This window comes from Macrobrachium nipponense, chromosome 1 (genome assembly GCF_015104395.2).
Source record: "Macrobrachium nipponense isolate FS-2020 chromosome 1, ASM1510439v2, whole genome shotgun sequence".
NCBI lineage: Eukaryota > Metazoa > Arthropoda > Malacostraca > Decapoda > Palaemonidae > Macrobrachium > Macrobrachium nipponense.
This window is the reverse complement of record NC_087200.1, coordinates 125,721,911-125,743,659: the sequence shown is the minus strand read 5'-3', so window position 1 is coordinate 125,743,659 and position 21,749 is coordinate 125,721,911. Positions and strand designations below refer to the sequence as shown.

At 38.9% G+C, this 21,749-nt stretch overlaps 1 protein-coding gene and 1 long non-coding RNA gene across 6 annotated transcripts in view; one reads left to right on the top strand and one right to left on the bottom strand.

The window, feature by feature from the left end:
- LOC135219603 (uncharacterized) overlaps positions 1-21,749 on the top strand; it is a 125,101-nt gene that overhangs the window by 29,713 nt on the left and 73,639 nt on the right. Inside the window, exon 2 of the long non-coding RNA XR_010315469.1 lies at positions 21,510-21,652. This is a non-coding gene — a long non-coding RNA (uncharacterized LOC135219603). The remainder of the gene's footprint in view (positions 1-21,509; positions 21,653-21,749) is intronic.
- The window catches only part of LOC135219602 (mucin-2-like), a 95,988-nt gene that overhangs the window by 45,883 nt on the left and 28,356 nt on the right, over positions 1-21,749 (bottom strand). For all 5 annotated transcript variants that reach the window (XM_064256493.1, XM_064256494.1, XM_064256495.1 and 2 more), the window contains exons 2-6: positions 17,497-17,708; positions 14,590-16,581; positions 13,370-13,527; positions 7,715-8,009; positions 4,619-7,507 (exon numbers count right to left, since the gene is read on the bottom strand). In XM_064256493.1, the coding sequence (XP_064112563.1) occupies positions 4,619-7,507; positions 7,715-8,009; positions 13,370-13,527; positions 14,590-16,581 (5,334 nt within the window). In that variant the 5' untranslated portion in view covers positions 17,497-17,708. The remainder of the gene's footprint in view (positions 1-4,618; positions 7,508-7,714; positions 8,010-13,369; positions 13,528-14,589; positions 16,582-17,496; positions 17,709-21,749) is intronic.

Sequence of the window (21,749 nt, the reverse complement as noted above, 5' to 3'; positions counted from 1 at the left end):
ATATATATATATTATATATATATATATATATTATAATATATATATATATTATATAATATATTATGAGCATTCTGTGTGAACTTGTTTTATATTTCTTCAGTCTGCTAAGTAAAGGACAAGAAGTTGAAAGGCCTTGCCGGTCCAATATTCTCTTTCCTTTATGGAATTTGTCTATATTTGTATTCATCATGTTCCATATTTTTGTGATACAGTTATGTTTGCACACATTATATATATATATATATATATATATATATATATATATATATATATATATATATAATTTTTTCTTAAGTTTGACTTTAAGAATGTTAATCCATAAATATTGTTAAATATCCAATTCACGATGCATTGAGAATAACTTACACTCACAGGCAATAGTATAATTAGTAAGTGCATATGCCCTAGTCTGGATTTGAACCTGGGCCCTCTGATTTAGATACAATAAAAAGCTTCAGTTTACTTACACCTTAGCTGTTAAGAGGTGACTAAGTGGTCAAAATTAATTTTTTATAATTTCATGTTTACCAAAGACACTGTCCAAAGCATCTGGCATGGCCAGATGCATTTATCAGTTATCACTCCCATTTAGTGTAAGTTATTCGCAAGTTATAGTGCCATTCCATAGTAATGGATATTTTTATATATATATATATATTATATATATATAATATATATATATATATATATATATATATATAATTGTGTCTCCTACCCACCACTATCCCTAAGCTAAGTGGTTGGTTGCCTTGATGCTTCCCCAACTATTCGTAATAAATGCATGTTCCTCTAATAAATCCTTTTTCTCCAAATCTTCCTTCAACCACATCACTCAATCTAATTCTTTGCCTCCTGCGTAACCTCTGCCCTTATCAGGTTTCCTCCAAGCCTGCTTTTCACTCCATCATCAATCATCCCTTCCCCTAGACGTAGCATCTCAGTCTTGACTCTTATCATATCACTAATCTTTATCACTCCAGTACTTGTAATTTCTCATTTTCCGGTCTCTTATGCAGTGATATCCTAAAATCCATCTCACCATACACATTTCTGTTTGCCTCTGCTTGTGCTCCTCGTTCCTTCTTAGTGCCCACGTTTCTGAAGCGTGCATTATTTTTGGTCCCATTACAGTGCATAGATATTTACTCTAATTTCAGTTTTGTGTGGCATTATGTCACACTTTATCCCTGCCTCCTCCCTCCATTTCCCCAAGCTGCTTTTATTCTGTTTTCTACCTCAGCTTCTCACCCTCCTTACTGGTGTAAAGTAGGTACTATTTATTGAAACTCTCAACCGGTTTTAAATCTGTCTTGTACAAATATCGTGTCTCTTCCCTGCATGTCAGACACCATAACCTCACTTTTTACCCATATTAACTTTCATACCACCGTATTCAAACATTTCTCTTACTCTTTTTTCCCTTTTCCTCCCACCCTACTACTCTTCCTTGCATTTTTCAGTCTCCACCCAGATCACCAGTCCATGTGCCTATAATAATTACCGTAGATTTCCATTCATAATCCCTTCGCAAAGTGCCGGTCCTTGATGATGTAGAACAATTTTAATTTCCCAACATCAATGTTTCGTCAGAGGCTTTTATTACTGTTGTACTTGCTTTTTTTTTTTTTTTTACATAACAAACCTAACCAACTTTGTGGAACTTGCCTCTTGCTCAAACACCATGTGTGTGTATATATATATATATATATATATATATATAATATATATATATATATATATATATATATATATATATAACATACATACATATGTACATTAGTACTTATACATACATTAGATACACTCTAGCTGACCAACCTGGCACCCTCACTCCTATTGTGGTTGAACTTGGTCTTGAAGGGTATCGGGAGTGTCAATGTCCTTCTTAGAAACCTTGAAAACTATGAATTAGACGCTAATATCTGTTGTTTTTAAAATTATTTTTACATGTCGCCCCCTTACCACCCCCTTCTCAACCCCTCCCTATCTGGGCTAAATTTGGACTTCAGGGGCATTGGGAGAGTCACTGTTCTTCTCAGCAACCTTGAAAACTATGGATTAGCCTCTTATATCTGCCGTTTTGGTTATTTTTACATTTCACCCCCTTCTCCCTTCTCACCAAATCGGGGCTGAACTTGGACTTAAAGAGCATTGGGAGTGTCACAATTCATCTCAGCCGTCTTGAAGGGGCATCAGGAGTGTCACTATTCATTTCAGTGACCTTGAAAACTATGGATTAGAAACTAATATCTCTCATATTCTGTCATTTTTACATTCCCCCCCTTCCCACACCCCCCTATGGTGCCAGTGATGTCTCAACCCCACAGTGTTCATTCCCAGATGGTAAGTATTATGTATACCAATTTTGGTTGAAACTGTTCAATGCTTTTCAAAGTGTGTGTGGAACATACCCACACTCACTCATACAAACACACACACACACACACACACACACACACACATATATATATATATATATATATATATATATATATATATATATATTATATATATATATATATATGTGTATAATCATATAATCATATAAATATATATGGAACTATTAACAAATGAACACGCTTCACAGAAATAAATTTCTGACTCACATTTGAATCGAATTCTAGTCTTCCAGTGAAAGGGCAGCTATTAACAACTGACCAACACAGGTAATAAAAGAATTAGAGCCTAAGTACTCTGTACCTGAGGATTTTCCTGGGCAGAGTGTTGTCTAAATTACAAGCAAATTTTACAACTTCCAAAGCAACAGTGAGTCAATTGGTAGCATTTCATTCGAATGACCTTTTCATTGTGAATAAATTTTCTGACTCGGATTGGGATTGAACTCCAGCCTCTCAGATGAAGGGACAGGACTCTACCAGTTGACCCATAAAGGTCATATAAGAAGTTGGAGCCAAAGTACATGTTCCTGAGGGTTTTCCTGGGCAAGCTGCCAAATGTCACACCAGCAAATTTTACCCAACTTCCCACCCAGCAATCACTCAATTCGAATTACCCCTTCAGCATGAGCATTATAGGACTAGTGAACACATGAGTACATATTTCATGAAATAAATTTCTAACTCATATTGAGATCGTACCTGTGCCTCTCAAATGGAAGGCGAGGGTGCTACCAATTGACCCATAAAGGTCATGAAAGAAGTTATAGCATAAGTATGCCTGTAGCTGAGTTTTTTTGGGCAGGATGCCACCTAACTTGGGTCAGGAAGTTGAGTAAAATTCGCTGGTATGTTAGATACAGACAGAGGTTGCAACTTCTTTTATGACCTTTGTGGGTCAGTTGGCAGCACCCTGCCCTTTCATTTGATAGACTGGTCTTTGATCCCAATAAGTCAGATATATATATATATATATATATATATATATATATATATATATATATATATATATATATATAATATATATATATATATATATATATATATATATATATATATATATATATATATATATATATATATATATATATATATATATATATATATATATATATATATATATATATATATATATATATATATATATATATATATATATATATATATATATACATACAGCAGTCTCCGGTCATTGGCGGGGTTCCGTTCCAACAGTTTGATGGTATACGAAATGTGCTGCTAGCCGAAAATTGGCAATTGTTGGCACCAATAACCAGTTAATGGTGCCCCTGTTAGGTATGTATTGGCACCAATACTCTGTTATCGGTGCCAATAACTGTAAATTGGTATTTTTCTACACCAAAAATGCCAGTTTTTGGCAATTTTCGGCACTAGACAACAGGCATGAAACCGGATCACCAATAACCAAGGACTGCCTGTTATTTTTTAATGGATGAAAGGTTAAAATCAGTTATGAGAATACCTTCAAAATTATTTCCTTTGACGGCTGCCTATCAATAGTAATCATATCAAGAAACAGTTTTCAGGGCTGGTGTATAAGAATATATTCAGAGTGTACTAGGGAAGCTGCAAAGTCACCAATGGTTCTTGTGATAAGTGTACAGTTACTAATTGGATTGCTGTACAGGAATGAGCTGAAAGACAAGCTGTACAAGGCTCTCTTCTTTCTGTGTTAGTGTCTATGGCCTTTGCCTTGAAATCAAATTTTCAGAAGTTGATATGAACATGTGGACGTTCCCCAGACTATGTATATGTCTATATGACTTTGTCCATTGCTCAGTAAATTCAAAGGTGTGCAGAACTTGCCCTAATTTAAGTTTGGGCATGCGAGAATTAGCAGGATCTGTTCCTTTGATGTTAGGTTCTGGTACAAAAGAAGTTAGGTTTGAAAATGCATAAAACGTGAGACTTTAGTTAGGTTTCTTGGATTATGCGTTTAAGAGACTTTGGCCTTATCTAACTATCATGCACTATTTATAATGGCCAAGAAAGTTATAAAGGATATTTGTAATTAAAGTTATAATAGATTACTCTAGATGCTAACTGATTTTGAAAAAGTTTTGTAACAACTACCATGATGGTATTTCAAGCTTTTATGGTAAATAGTACTTGCAAAAACATTTTACTGTTAATGTTTTTCTGAAGGAAAATATCAAATCAAAAGTGTTAGTGATACTAATCCAGTCATGTCATATACATACCATGCCTTCAGGCCCAATAGAGAGAGCAGTTTCTCTTATGACTTCGGGAATTTCGTATCGCTCCTCTTGTTCGTTCTCCTGTTGTAGTGGTTTTGAAGACGTCTCATCATTTTGTTGTTCTTCTAAGGGCTCTAATTTTGCAGTGGTTTCTTCAGAAGTTGTAGATACTTTGTCTGCTTGTTTTGAAGATTCTAGAAAATCTGATTTTTCTCCGGACCTTGAGCTTGTGACTGACTGATTTGCATAAGGGTCATCATTTGAGTTTTGAGATGTACCAGCCTTTGGTGGTAGAGGGGGCGGTACACAGGGATCTTCTGTGATTTTGGTTGCTGGTTCTTTTTGTGCTGTATCTTGTGGCAGTTTTGACTGAGTTGAAACTGTTTCTATTTTTGTTTCATTCTTTGTTGTATTTGTTTCTTCATTCATTATGTTTATTTGACTGTTCTCTGTCATGTCTGACATTCCTTCTTTATTTGGATCCCTAATATGCACTGTTATTTTTAAGGTCTCAATATTTTCGCCCTTCAAAGGGGAGTTCAGTGAAGGTTCTGCAACTGAGTCTGTAGCAACCTGTGTGATGGTAATGGGGGATGAAGGAGAAGATGTGCAAGGTGTTCCAGGTCGAGAAGTTTTAGGGGTTTCTGGAGGTGATGTATGCGGAGTCTCTGGTGGTGAGGCCTTGGGAGTCTCTGTTGTTGAATCAGGTGGAGATGTTGGGGGTGGGGGTGGGGGACAGTCTGGCGGTAGATCTGATTCATCAATGAAAGGAACACTGCGATGACCTCTAAGTAAAAGAGCTGTTTGTCTCAGTGTAGTTGGTGACAGGGGAGGTGCTGGTGGGATGCCATCTTTGCCAGGTAATTCTGGAATTTCGTACTGAGGTGCAGGATCTGGTTTTTTCATCTCTTTGTCCACATTCAAGTCATGTGCATCCATGTAAGGAATGTCGTCAAAAAGTGATGGCGTTGGCTGTGAAGGATTTTGACTTGCTGCATGGTCTGTTGTAATGTTGGGCAGACCATCATCCTCATCATCCAGCTTTGGAGGTGGTGGGGGTGGTGGTATATTGGGATGCTGGATCTGAAGTTTCTGTAGTGATGCTTTGATAGCATTTCCTACTATATTTCTGGCTTTAGTCTTTTCTTTTTCATTCTTTATTTCTTCTGTTTTATTGTCTTTTATAGAGTTTGTGGTTTGAGATGTCATGTCAGTTTTGGTTCCAAGTTGTTCCTGTGATAGAGGTGGTTTAGGTGGTGGAGTTGTAGGAGGATGCTTGGGTATTGGAGAAGATGGTGGCCTTGGGGGTGGTGGAGAAGAAGGTGGTCGCGGGGGAGGCACAGTGGGTGGGTGCTTTGGTGGCTGAGGAGATGTAGACTTCTGTGGTTGCGGTGTTGCTGTTCTACTTGAAGGATCAGTAGAGGGTGGTCTTGGTGCTTTTCTTTTAGCTTTTATAAGTATGCTTTCATCCTGTAGCTCTAAAAGAGAGCCCATGGGACAAAGACCAGGAGTATTGTTTAGTGGAGTGGATGCAGCTGAGCGTGAAACAATTTTTGGTTTCTCTGTATCTTCCTCCTCTATGTCCTCATAGAAAGGATTTTTCCCTACATATCCAGATATAATATACTCATCTTTTTCAAATGGATTTCCATCATCATTTTTGAGCTGCTTTGCCTTCACTTTATTTTCGTAATCTTTGTTAAGTTCTTTTACTTGAGATTTTACAGAGTCAATGTCCTCATAAAATGGATTTAATGATCGTTTGCTGTCATTTGTAGACTTTTCTACTTTCCCTTGCTCATCATCTCTAGGTCTGTTTTCATACGGCTTCCAGTCCGGAGGCATGAAGTCAGGTGGCATTGGTGCTCTGCGCTTCTTCCTCCTTGCTCCAGTTGAGCCTCCTCGTAATGAGCCTGGCATTGATGCTGATGTCCATTCCATATGAGGGTATGTGAGACTGAGTCCAGAATCATCTTCGCCACCTGAGCTAACTTTCTTTTTTGGTGGAAGTGGAGGTGGTGTATCTACAGGAACACTTGAAGCCCTTAAAGCTTGGACTTGTTGGCGAATCACATCAATTTCCTCATAAATATGTTCTTCTGGATTGTCCTTTGTTTCTTCAGATCCTTTTGGAGTGTCAGGTATTGGTGTTGTTGCAGGTGTAACAGATGTGTCTTTATCGGGTTCCTTTGTTGAAGGATTTATGAGTGAAGTAGTACTAGATCGAATAGACTGTAAATCTGGGAGGCTCGACATATCTAAACTTGTAGTTGATTGCACAAGTAAGGAGGGCATGTCTGCTGCTTCTGCTTTCTCTGGGGCATGCAGATTCTTGTTCTCTATTAATATTTCAGCATTAGAAGAATTTTCCTCTGCTTTTTCGTTAGATGATATGTCAACTTTGCTGCTTTCTTTTGTTGTCTCTGATTTATTAACTAAATCCTCTTTTAAGGTAACCTCTTCATCTGAAGAAGAAGGCTGTTTAATCTTTTTGGCTTTAGCTTGTTTTACTGATACTTGAAGTGTTTCAGTTTCTTCATCTGTGACAGATGATGCCTGACTACTTGGCCTGTGGTTTAGTGAAGTGTTAGATTGTGCAGACATATAGCTGTAAGAGCCAGTTGAGGAAGGTGGTCTTGGTAAGTCTTGCAATATCTGAGATCCATCTGAAGGTTTGGAAGAAGGCACTGAGGATGGGAAGAAAAGGTCTGAGATATTTGTAGGATACTGGTGTGTTCCAGTTAGATAAAGACGCAGCTCCTCAGCTAAAACCAGCATATCCAGTGTTAATCGGGCTAAGACAGATACCTCAGTCTTAGATCTTCTGGGATATCGTAGCACATTTTCTTCTCTCTCTTGATAACCAAGTGCCTTTAGAATTTCCACTGCGCCCTGCAAAAATTTAATTTATTAGAAGAATAATGAAAAATTTATCACTCAGAACATTTTCAATTTTGTCAAGTCATCGAGAAGAATAATGTTGTACAAAGAAAAATGCTTACACATACTATATCAGCAAGAACATTTTATCATGTATCTCAGTGGGATTTCAAAGTAAAAATTAAGCATTTTTATGCATCAGATGTATTAGCTAAATACCTTGACTGGTGCCCAAGACTGGTTAGGATCAACTTTTATAGATCTCCAGCCTAGCTGTCGACTAGCTTCTGGTTGCAGAAGTGTTTCTCCATATTGAGCAAGGTGGATAAGTGCAACTCTTACAAGTGCTGCTCCAGTGGTTGAATTTGCAACACAGAGACGAGGTGCATGCAAAATGGATAGTTTCAAGTCTAATGTTAAAGGATGATGCACTAGCAGGTGAAATGTGGCCCAATCCTGGCGATCAAGTCCTCTGCCTCGGCAGAGTGATACCACCAAGCGTGCACGCCATAAGCTGAAATGCATATCAAGGTCATGATGTAATTGATACTGATAAATGTCTTTTTTATATAGGTAACTTACACAGTATGTACTAATTACATTAATTTGAGTTTCAGTCACTCGGCAGCAAAAAATGTGAAATTTGCGGTTCACACTAATTTGTTTTGGAGTAGATGACCAAGACCTTGTCCACTTTCAGGGAAAGAGAGGAATAAGTTGGCAAAGAGCTCAATTTGTTTCTGCCAGCTGTTGGTTGTGCTTCAGCTCATAGCAACAGCTTGGTTTGGAATTTGCTATTATTCTGATTGTATGTATTTGTTCATCAATTTGGTGAAGTATTCTCTTTCCGTTGGCCTTCTTGGCCTAATTAGATAGAATTAGGACTTTTCTAAAAGTGATTGATTGATTTAGATCAAATATCTGATTGCGACAGTTAATGGATATGCTTAAGAATGTTAGACATTAGTTTGACAAGTGTCAGGTATGGCAGCAAAGGTTGCAATGCTCACTTTACCAAAGAATCTTATGATTCTCATACTTTATATACAGGTTGTAGAGGACAAGTGTGTTCATTTGAATTGAGATGCAGTGAATGTTCTGATTGGGATGGTAAGAAGTGGAAGACAGTGAATACACATTTAAATAAATTGGGTAGGGATAAGAAGAGGAAGGCAACTGCTATATGAATTAAGTCTTTAGCTAGCCAGGGGTCTGCTTTTGATATTAATAATGCTAATGCTGATATCAATCCTACTGTGTGTGTGTGTGTGTGTGTGTGTGTGTGTGTGTGTGTGTGTGTGTGTGTGTGTGTGTGTGGATCCCGTTCCTAATTCTTCAACTGTGTAACCCACTCCTGTTCCTGGTTCCATTGCCACCAAACCTGATCCCGACCCAATAACCAGCCTCAAGTTGAAAATACTTAAAAGATTTGAGTTAGTGCTTGAGTCTGTGGCTCAAATAGCCTTGTCAGTGAAAGTGTTAATGGGAAATAAGGTGATTTGGAGTGCCCATTAGTGCCCAGTGATAGTGAAGTGTTGGTGGAGGAGGTGGCTGCCCGGCCCACTGATTCTCCTTGGCAAAGGTCAATGGCAGACTCCCTTAATCCTGGGAGGTCAGTGGGGTCTGCCCCTGGGTAGTAGTCTCCTCAGTTGAACCTTTGCTGATGATTCCCGGGTTGCAGCTAGGCACCATTGAAAAGATTTATCTCTGGACGCTCATAAGCTTTTGTTAAGTTCGGATGATTCCAGTCCCAATGGCATTTTGTGGATGAATCACACCCTTTTAAGAGGCATGTATTGGATGTGTCATGTTTGCCTCCAGTGCCTTATAAGAAGTTTAAGGAGCCTTTGTGAAGCCCTCGTCCATCATGAAGTCATTGAGAGAGTCCAGAGTGTTTCTTTTGGCTCCCAATTGCTTTAAGAAGTCCTCTTCAGAGCTTCCATTGGCTTCTGACCTTACTGCAAGACCTGAGGCTCCTGTGGATGCCGAGCCCCCGCTCTTGCCGGAGCACCTCAAGAAGTTTAAATGGCCTTTAACCTCTGCTTGTTCTTCATTCATTATCTGGGCCACCCAGTTTCTCATGAATGCTCTGTTGGTGCCCATAAGTTTTCATATTGTGGATCGGCCAGTAGAGCCCGAGATTCAGCTGACTCCAGAGTGCTCACAGTCAACTGAGAGCATTGCTTCCCTCGAGTGACTGTCTAGTACAGTCTGTTCCTCCTGCTGGTATTCAGACTTCTTATGTGGATCCTATTCAGTCTAAATTAAACAGCATTTTCAACCTTCTTAAGAAGGCTCTGTTGGCCACTCATCAGCCTGATTTGTCCTTGTCTCCTGTTCCGTCTGATAAGGAGGATGATGATCTTTTTCAGGGTTCAAAACCTTCATCCTATTCATCTCTGCTAAGGTATCCTCTGGCTACCTTCCCTGTGTATTTCTCACCTGTAGCCTTGTCATCATCTGCATCACCTGTAAGGGGGTAACTCCCCTCGGAAGTTTGTTTCCTTCCTCATCTTTGGATCATCATCATTTGTTCCCACAGGCTACAGTTTTGGGTATTTCATCTGATCTTCAAAAGAGGAGCACCCAAAACCTCTTATCCCAGTCATCTAGTTCTGGTTCTCTTCTGCAGACATGCCCTTTTTGTGGCAGCAGACAGAGATCCTCTTCAAGATCTCGGGTTGGTGGGTGCTTCGCCTATTGCTTGGTTAAAGTCTTCAGCAAGATCCTCAGCCCAGAAATAAGAATGTTGGCCTCTGAGCTCCCATAGGAGGTAGATGCCATCTCTCTTCTGGAAGAGACAGAAGGAAAAAGGCGGTGGAACCTTGGATAGTAAATGTCCTGAAGGAACGTTACAGCATTCCCTTCAGAGAACCTTTAATCAGCTCAAAGAAGTTTGCGACCATGTCAGAAGAGGTTTCGTTCCTTCTTATCAGGGGAGCAGTAGAACGAGTCAAGAACAAGAACTCCCTAGGTTTTTACAACCTTCATTTTGTGGTACCAAAGGCATCAGGGGGATGGAGGCCTGTCCTGGATGTCAGTGCCCTGAATGTCTTCATCCAGAAGATAAAGTTAAGGATGGAGACAAATTGGACCATCCTATCATCCATTCACCCAAACAATTGGAGGACATCTATAGATATGCTGGATGCTTACTTCCATGTACTTATTCACCAAGAGTTTAAGAAGTATCTACAGTTTGTTTTCAGAAACAGAGTATTCCAGTTCCGTGCTCTCTGTTGCAGCCTTTTTGATGACCCCACAAATACTTACCAGGGTTCTTGCTCCCCTAGGGAAATGGCCTCATGTGGTGGAAATAGAGATATCCCTCTTATCTCGACAATTGGCTGGTACGAGCTCAGTCAAGAGAACAGTGTTTGGAGGACCTTTGAAAGACACTGTTTTTAGCCCAGGAGTTAGGGTAAATAATCAATATTCGAAAGTCGCAGATTAATCCCTGTCAACAAATGTTATATTTAGGGATGATGATAGACACACAGAATTTTTGGGTTTTTCCTTCTCAAAAAAGAGTGAGCTCTTGTATGAAAACAGTAAACTGGCTCATGTTGTTTGACAGTTGTTCAGCAAAAAAAAATGGATGAGCCTTCTAGGGACATTATCACCAATCAAATAGCTTGTTCTCCTAGGCAGACTTCACATGAGACCACTCCAGTTTTTCTTAAGGATAAGAGCTGGAACAGAGGGGAATATCTGGGCTTGTTCATGTTCCAGGTAACTCCAGAAATAAGAAGGGCCTGCTATGGTGGAATTGCGAAGGAAGACATTTAAAGGCAAGTCACTTTTTCCTCTTGAGCCCCAACCTAGACTTTTACTCCGATGCATCGGATCTAGGTTGGGGAGCTATGATAGGGAACAAAAGAATTTCTGGAACATGGTCAAGGGAGCAACAAAACAGGCATATAAATGTCAAAGAACTGAAGGCAGTGCATGTAGGGCTTAAGTTTTTCGAGTTGGAAGTTTACAGTATGAAAGTGGCAGTCCACTCAGACAGCATGACTGCCTGTCCTATATAAAGAAGCAGGGGGAACTCACTCGTTCTCCCTCTACAAGAGAGCAAAAGATCTGCTTTTTTGAGCAAACCAAAACCACACCAAACTTCTAACTCGCTTTATTTAAGGAAAGGCCAGTGATCTAGCAGACGAATTGAGCTGCCAAAACCAAGTCTTACCTTTGGAGTGGACTCAGCAATTCTGCCTGGATCTTTGGAAGTTGTTGGGGAATGTCGATTCTTGATCTGTTCGCCCCTTCGAAAAACTATCACCCAGTATAATGCTCCCCAGCCCCAGATCCTTTAGCATGGGCGACCTATGTCATGCTTAGGACTGATCAGACAATTTCTTTTACGAGTGGTTTCCCGATCTTTTAGAGCTGTTGGTAGACTTTCTGAGGTTGCTACCTTAAAAGATCTCATTTACTTAGACACCACATTTCTCTAACTGGCTTCAAACTGTCAGAAAACTTCTTAGAAAGAGGGATTTTCAAGGTCGGCTTCACAAGCTGTTGCCGAGTGTAGAAGGCAATCCTCTGACAGAGTATACCAGGCAAAGTGAGCAATTTTCCAAGCCTGGTGTAAGAGACATAGTATCTCTTTTACTAAAACATTTATAGCTGAGATAGCAGATATTCTGCTATACCTGAGAACCTCTAGAGGTCCATTGACCTTTATGATCAAATTCTACAGGGCATGTAGGCTCTGGCTTCAGACATAGAGGGTAGACCTTTCCTTTAACCAGGATCGGCCAGATCTCATAAATTCCTTTGACACCACAACACAGAAGGAGGTAGCAGTAGTTCTATGGAATGGACATAGACCTTAAATGGCTATCTGGCCCACAATTTGAGCCGAAGTGCTCAATATCTCTGAGGGACCTGACTAGAAAGACTACTTTAAATGGCTTTGGCAATGGTAAAACAAATAAGCGAGATTCATGCAGTGGATAAGAGAGTTGGATTCTCTCAAGGTGATGATGTCTGTTCACCTTCCTTGGGGTTTCTGGCAAAGTCTGACAGACAATGTAGGTCCTGGTGAAGAAGAGAGCACTCTATGCTCTGTGAGAGATCTTAAATATTATCTCCACTGAACAGAGGGTTTGCATGGTCCTTCAAGTGACTTGTGGTGTTCAGCTAAAAATCCCTCTCGTTCACTGTCAAATAATGCTCTGGCATTCTTTCTCAGGGACCTTATCACAGAAGCTCATTCCTTGATTGGAGACGATGCCTTTGCTTCCTGTCAAGTCAAGGCTCATTAGATAAAAGCTGTTGCTACTTCCCTGCCATTTAAGTGAAATTTATTGCTTACTTCTAATTTACAGGCGACTCTCTGGCAATGCAAACCAGAGGCAGTATCTTCTTGCAACGACTCTCTTATCAAGTAAAGAAATAAGAAACATTATATCAATATAGGCTTATTTTCTAGTCTCAAATTCATTACCGTTCTGAATTTTTTGCTGTAGATATGTCCATGCATCCTACCTACTTCCAGTGTGGGACTCAGCAATGCAACTACTGGGTGAGTTACTTATATAAAATGAAGTTTTGTATAAACTTACACAGTAACAACATAATCGAAGCCTGCCCTCCTCCCCTCACATGGACACAAGGGCATAAACAAAATGAGCTCATTGCCAAGTTGTTCCTCTCTATTTTCCTGAAAGGGGGTGGGGTCTTGGTCACCTACCCCAAAACAAATTAGCGTGACCTGAGTGAGTGGAACTCAAAGCAATGTAATTACTGGGTAAGTATATTTAAAACTTTATTTTATAATAAAAATACCGTTTTTTAACCTTTAGTGTTTTATGGAAAATTATTACAAAGTTAATTTGCATCATTTAAGTAAAACTGTTTGAACCATACCTAACTTCAGCACGCCACGCATTACGTCTCTCATCTTCACGATCGGCTGTTGAACATGTTAGATCTGGTATCTCCCCAGGTTGCTGTAAGACCCACTGATAACTCTCGGTATCTTCTGCCACTGGGCTACTCGCTGTCCAATCTGTTCCCTCACCACCCTAGGGAAATATAAGTACCTTTTGCCAGTGTTTTATCTCATAGATTGCACTTAATTCTATTTTGAATCTTTTTGTTGAAAATATGTGTACATTAATATTATTATTAAAATTAAAACAGTAAGTGAGCCTAAGTAGTATTTATGGAGACAAGAATTAATTATGCTGTGAAAGAGTTGAATGTTGGTGCAAATTTTGTCAGCCCTTGTATTTATTAATGTAACATTACCTGAGCAAACTATAATACTTTTCAGTTTACCTGACAATTTTTCTCCTATTCATAGATTTGTTGATTATTTTATTTCTGATCCCTGTTAAGAAATGCCAGGAAATTACAATTAGGATGTTGCAAATCTAAATGAATAAAGAACTCAAACTGGACTTATCCTTCAAATTGGATATGAATATGCATTGGGAATATTGGTGCAGTTTTGGTACTCAAATCCCAGTTTTGAGTTTTATTCATACAGAATTAATGCTGTTTAACCCTCAGAGCCAAGGACTGCAGTATCAGTACTTGGGAACTTGAGTGAAATCTGTGACCCCTGTTAGCCAGATGGTTTTGAAGACATGGATCTGACACTTTTATCGAAACTAAAGACAGATAATCATTGCGATATTAGCACCAAATTGTTCCTAAGATTCTTGAAATATTTGTCTATACCAATAATTTTGATGATAGGTTTGTTGAATTATAACCTTAATCCTAAAATGTTAGACCCTTCTTGGGCAGCTGAATCAAACAAACCAAGTTATTAAACCAATTAAAGTTCCATTTTTAGGTGCATTTGAGTTGAAATTCCTGTCCTTACAGATGTTTCAGCATTGTCATGTATATCAGCTCCCAGACTTTGAGGGTTTTGTTAAAGATTTGCAATGACCTTTATATCATTTAGCCTTGAGTGTTAATATTTGCTCTTTCCAGTGCCAACATCCATTTATGTCTCCTTGAACAGAGTGTTTAAGAAGTTATACAATATATAGAAAGACACTTTTAAGCTGTGACACAGTGCATTGTTAAGCTACAGTAATTCCAGGTAAGGAATAATTTTCTGATATGCTTACCTCGTCTGCAGTGGTGGCATCAGTAGTTGGAAGCAAGATGTCAGTGGAATCTGTGTCAAGGTGGAGAGGGTCATCAGAAGGACGAATAGAGAAGAAAGTACTTGAGCTTAGCCTTGAGTCTCGGCCACTAGACGCATCCAGTTCTGCTTCAGTCACTTCAAGTTTCCCAGCAAGAGTTGGTTGCGAAGAATCTTTTTCTTTCGTCTCTTTGGTGTCTGTTTGCAGTTGAGAGTTGTCTGTAGATGTGGACAATGAAGGTACTGTTGTATCACTTGATGAGGTGTATGGTATGTTTGATGTCATGGCATTTGACTCTGTAGTAGATGCAACTGTTTCATGTATAGACTGGGAAGCTGTTTTTATTGGTATATCAGCTGCTGTTGTGGATGTTGTATCAGTTCCCTCAACTGGTATTAAGTTTCCGTCAGTAGGTTTCACTAAAGTACTTGTAGTATCTTCAGAGGCGGTTGTTAGCACTTTCTGTGAATTCGTTTCTTGTTGTGACTTACTAACTTCCTGTGCAGTTTCTTCTTTTGTAGTTACAGATAGTGATGTAGAATCAGATGGAACAGTTTCCAGTGGTGGAAGAGATGAATATGATACAGTTGATGGTTGCTTATCTTGAAGACTGTCTGTATTATTAACAATATAAGTATCTGTATCCTCACCAACAGTGTCCTCAGACTGTGGAATTGTAGTGTTATCCTCTGCAGAGACAGCGGTATCTTTGGAATGCAAAATGATGGGAGAAGGTGATCGAGGTGGAGTGTTAACAGGTGTTGACTCAACAGAAACTTTTGACTTAAAAACATCTACTGACTTTTCAAACTTTTGAAATGCATATGAAAGTTCTGAATTTAGTCTTGAATCATCACATGTAATTTCTGATGCAATACTGCTTCGGTCACTAAGACTATCAATATCTTTTTGGTCTAAGTAGCTTACGTCACTAATGCTTGCCATCTTTGATTTTCGTTTTCTCCGAGGTGGTTTTTGATATGGCACAATGTCAGTACTAGTAGTAATAATGGAAATCTTATCTCCTGCATCTGATACATCATCACTTGGAGCCATTATAGCTCGCAGCTTTTTGTCTGTAGGTCCCCGACTCCTGCGAGGAGGTGGCGTTGGTCCACGTATACTGAAACTCATTGAGTCTTCAGCTTTGTATCCACAGACTGATATGCTGTCAGATGGTGCAATGCTATGAGTTGTAGCTGCTGGTGATGGGGACCGTTGAAAAATGGGGGAATGAGAATTATTAGATGTCACTGATACACGAGACTCGAGGCGCTGGGAATCTAGCGTTGCTGGAAGAGATTCTTGGCGGGATGTTGTTCTTTCACTGTCATCACTTCCAGGCCATGGAGTTAGTGGTGGTGGAGGCATACCCCCAGGCCACACGCATCCTCCTCCATAATAGTATGGATATGGATAAGGATATGGCATGCATGGCATATATGGATACCAAGGATAAGATCCCTGTTGTCCTTGAAGAGACTTCATGAGTTCCATCTGTCGTTTCATTTTATTCTTTCGAGGTGGTGGTCTCTTTTCATTGAGAGGAAAAGAGCCAACGGGGACAAGACTCTTTGGATCACCCGGGGGTGGAAACATGACAGCCGCAGAACCTTCAGGCTGACGTCGTTGCACTTTTACCCTTTGTATCTCGATGCGGCCGTCATCGTCGTTGTAGATTCGTCTCATTGTGTCCACAGTGTATTCGTCTGAAGGCATGGGAACCGTGCTGCTGTGAGGACTTATCTTTCCTCCAGATGCTGTGGGAGACCATCCAGGAGGAGGTCCAGGGTATGCCCAGGGTGGAGGCCATGGGCCCGACACTCCTGGAGGGAGCTGTCCAGGTATCCATGGTGGCTGGGGGCCTCCTTGATAATTGGGAGCTGGGTAAAAGTGGGGTGGGTAGGGCTGGGTGGGAAGGCTCTCCACACTATCCCGACCACCACTAGGTGATGCTCTTGCCTCGGTGGACATCTAGAAAATTAATAGTTTATTGCTTACATAAAAATACTTCTAATAAAGATTTTGCCATTGTGTCATAGTTATCTAGTCAGAGAGGCAAAGGCCACATAATTGTATTTCTTACTGGGCTGGGAGGATTTGATGTGGTAATGATATGATAAAGATAAAGAAAAGGGTCTGAATAAAAAGGTCTCCAATTGATTTGAAATAATGATTCCACACTTAAGTTATTTGGAATGGAAAAAATGAAGGCCTGGATAATATCAGTTATTGACTGAGGAATATTTTCAACGGAAGCAGCACAAACGTTCCTGATTGTGTTGCTCATAGTGAATATTATAAACTGTTAACAGTCGGGAGCAACTTTGACCATTTATAATAATAAAATGTTAGTTTCATTCCAAAAAAGGAGCATTTTAAAGTTAACAAAAGCTATCTATCTATCTATCTAATTCTATATATCTATATCTATCTATCTATCTATCTATCTATCTGTCTATCTATCTATCTATCTATCTATCTATCTATCTAATCTATCTGATATATATATATAATATACTATATCTTACATTTATAATATATATGTATTATACTATGCATATATATATATTAATATATGTATTACATTTTATAATACATACGATACATACATACATACACACACACATACACACACACACATATATATATATATATATATATATATCTATATATATATATATACATATATTATAGTACACATACACATAATACGGATAACAATTACATACATACTACACGTACATAGTACCTACATACATACATACATATAATCATAAATATTACATACTTATTTTCAATACCTTACATCCCCATTTAAAATAATAAAAGACGGAAATTATGGATAATCCATGTATAAACAAAGATGAATCAGAAGTAGGTACTCACCGTGGAGTGTTTGTAGACAGGCAGCAGTTTTCCAGCGGCCGAGGATTTGCAGTGGGATGAAGGATGCTAATTAGATTGACTACAGCCCTGAGGATGGTCGCTGGTATGGTGGGTGGGCGAGTTGCAGAGCCCCACCCCCCATGGCTGCTACCCCCACCCACCCCCTGTGTCACTAGTGTGCTTCTTCAGGGTCTCAACAGGTGTCGGATTCACTGTAAAAATAAAGAGACTGTTAGAAAGCCAGTGGATTCAGCTGAGAATTTTGGAGGCGTTCAGTGTTTAATCTTCTTGGGTGTGCTCATATCTGAGGTCATGTGTTTGCGAGAATTGTCACATTCAACTACCAGTTAAAGCAGATCTGTTGTGGCAAGCTGTATGAATGAAATGACTACAATATTATGATAATAAAATTAAGTAAAAAAAAAAAAGCAAATTAAAACTGTTATATATTGATAACTTGAATAAGTTAATATAGACGAGAATGAAAAATAAAACGGATAATGCAATTTGAGCAAGAGTGACAGTATGCTAACAATACTGTGACTTTGTTAAGAAATAAGTGACTAAATGAAAAGAGGAGGTTTATGGTGAGCAGAAACTAACGGAAGAAAATGCAGATGTAAATGAAATAGAAGACTGAGAAAAAATGACTACATACACCAGGAAAACTCAGCTGATTGTCATGAGATAAACAGGCGACAATGTTTATAGATATAGGAATGTGTCTTATCTCCAGAAAGAATCAATATTATGGAACCCGTAGGGGGTAGTGCCGTCAGTGAACCTCATGCGGTGCACTGTAGGAAGGTTTTTTTTACAGCGTGCCCTCGGCCCCTAGCTGCAGCTACTTTCGTTCCTTTTACTGTACCTCTTTTATTATTCAAATTCTTTATCTTACTTTCCACCCTCTCCTAACACTTGTTTCATTGTGCAACTGCGAGGCTTTCCTCCTGTTACACCTTTCAAACCTTTTACTGTCAATTTCCAATTCAGTGCTGAATGACCTCATAGGTCCCAGTGCTTGGCATTTGGCCTAAATTCTATATTCAACTCAATTCAATATGATGGATGATATTAATTGCAATTCCTGTGTCTGCAAAAGAAAGAGAGAGAAAGTTCAAATACTGACTGACAGAATTTATATTCTAGAACAGACATTGTTGATGGCGACCATCAAATGTAACCTCGCTTGTTGACGTCTTCTTCTTAAACGAAGCCACAAGAAGTTCAGGAGCATAAAATTGCTTAGTTAAGCATTGTGGAAATCCTCCAACAATACACTGCTGTGGGAACCTTCGAATCACCAAGACCTACTTGAACAGTCGCCAGGCTTTTTCAATTCCTTATTGCTGCTTTTCTTCTCCCAGAGGTCGTCTAAAACATCCCGAAATTATTTGATCCTTAAAGCTGTTGGGCTGCTCATAGGAAGGAGGATGGTAGGACAAGGGTGACAAAATTGAATTTCATTTAGTGTCCCGTAGTGGGGTTGTGCCATCAGTACACTTCATGGGGGTGCACTGTAGGCATTGGTAAATGTTCTTTGCAGCGTCCCTTCGAACCCTAGTTACATCCCCTTTCATTCCTTTTACTGTATCTCCATTCGTATTGTCTTTCTTCCATCGTGCTATCCACCCTTTCCTGACAATTATTTCAGATTGCAACTGCGAGGTTTTCACTTTTCATATCTACTCGCTCTCAGTTTCCTTTCCAGCGCTGAATGACCGCATAGGTCCCAGTGCTTGGCCGTGGGCCTAAACTCTGTATTCCATTCTGTTGCTATAGAGTGCGCCTCTTGATCTGTGGAAGTCATTTGTTTATATCTGGGGACTTAAGGGCCTCTGCTGCAGTGACTCTCTTGATGCGAGTCGTTTCGGCCTGATTGAAGTGCTGTTCCACAATGAACACCTCTGCATGTAAATGGCTTAACTCTATTTTTTCTTTTTGGTCCACATCGATATTTTAATTCAGACTTGTTATTTATCGGCACCAGAATTCGTGTTTAAATATTCCCTTAGACCAGCGTTTCTCAACCTATGCCCCCGGGCGCACTGGTGTGCCCCGTGAGGTCCTCAGGTGCGCCCCAAGGAATATGAAAATTATATTCTATGTTCAAAATATCTGTTATTGTTTTCATAAATTTTGCAAGATAATAACAACTTACTGTTTCTTGCATAGAGAGGTCCTGATGGCAAAAACACCGGGTATTAAATTGAAAGAAGTTTTTGATCAAGTTGTCCAAATGGTAAATTTCATGAAGACTAGACCAGTAAAGGGTCGTATATTTAAACAACTGTGAAAACGTAGATTCACAACACACTCGCTTGCTATTAATAGCACACAGGAGTTAGATGGTTGTCAAGAGGAAAGGTGCTCTGTCGTGTGCTTGAACTTCGCGAAGAACCATTGGTATTTTTTAAAAAAGAAAATCAAAATAAATTTTGTGGACTTTTGGAATGTGAGTTTTGGACATCAAAACTGGAATTTCTGACTGATATGTTTCAACGCTTCAATAATCTGAACATGTCTATGCAAAGTGGAAATGAAAATCTTTTCTCATCTACCGACAGAATCAAAGCATTCCAGAAGAAAATAGTGATTTGGAAAAGAAAAGCAAGTTCAGGCTGTTTGGAAATGTTTCCTTTGTTGAGAAAAGGCTATTCAGACGATTTAATTCCTTTAATAGTGGATCATTTAGCGACTCTGGATGGTAATCTGAATTATTACTTTCCTCCAATAAACACCGAGCAGTACGACTGGATTCGCAACCCTTTCATTGACTTTATGTTAACAGAAGAGGAAGAGCTGGCCCCCATTTCTACTGATCGGGGAGTAAAGATCAAGTATAAAGAGGTGCCCATCGATCAGTTTTGGATTTCAGTTAAAGAAGAATATCCTTCAATAGCTAACAAGGCATTAACGGTTTTCTTGCAGTTTTCCACATCTTATCTTTGTGAACAAGGATTTTCTGTACTAACTAACATTAAATTTAAAAGTAGATCAAATATTAAATGTATTGATGAAGAGTTGAGAGTTTGTTTATCACATATAAGGCCTAACATTCACAAAATTGCTAATTCTCATCAAGCACAGGTTTCTCATTAGGATACTTAAATGCAAAATGCAATATCTAAAGAATAAATGGTTGTTTTAGAATACATATTTATTATTTTCCTATTACTGCTACTTCTACTACAAATTATAATAATAATAATAATTATTATTATTATTATTATTATTATTATTATTATTATTATTATTATTATTATTATATTATTATTATGAACTCCAACTGCTATAGACCCGAGGGCACTAGCAGGAAAAGCAGTCCCAAAGGAAATAAGTGAGGAAAAAGACAATTAAAAGAAAATAAAAATATGCAGAATGAAATATATGAAAAAAAAAACATTTTAAAATATGCTTGAACGCTATGCACAAAAAAAGTAAAACATCGTCTTAGGAAGAAAGTATTACCGTACCAGCAATTTAAAGTTTCTGGAACTTCACAATAAATTAAAATTTCATAAAGATTTTGTCCATATTAAAATCAAAGGTGCGCCCCAAAATTTCTGTTAATTCATGGATGCGCCCTGAGGTAAAAAGGTTGAAAAACACTGCCTTAGACTAAAAGTTTCTCTGTGATGTTTTTGTAGCTAAAAAATGTGAAAAATATCGGAGATTAGATTTTGGATACATGAATTGTTTTTGCTATGGAAGCAAACACGCAAATGATGGAGAACGAATCGATTTAAATGCTATTTACATCTGGATAGAAGTGACAGACACTGAGTGGAAATAAGAAAAGCCACGTTCAGAATTGTCATCAATCTTGCATGCCTGGGAAACAAACAGGTCCTTTGCATTTGTAACTCAAATGCCTGTTCATAATAAGACTACACATTGTATTGGTAGGAATCGGGGTGCGTACGTCGACAGTAAAAGGACGAAGTTTTGAAGTGTTCTGCACTCGATAACAAATAAGAAACGAATCGCTAAGATGATTTTCCTGATTTCAGAGTACGAGCCGCGGAGAGGTGAATGGCGCTGTGTGGTAGAGAGATTGACACGCTGCTGCTGTGTCAATTGCTACGTCGTCGTAATAAAGCAGCTGTGGGCCTTTGTTCCACAGATGCTCACCCTTGATTAAAGGAGTTCGATGGTAAGTAAGCACGTGAAATTCTCTCTCTCTCTCTCTCTCTCTCTCTCTCTCTCTTCCTCTCTCGTCTCTCTCTCTCTCTCTCTCTCTCTTTTAGGTG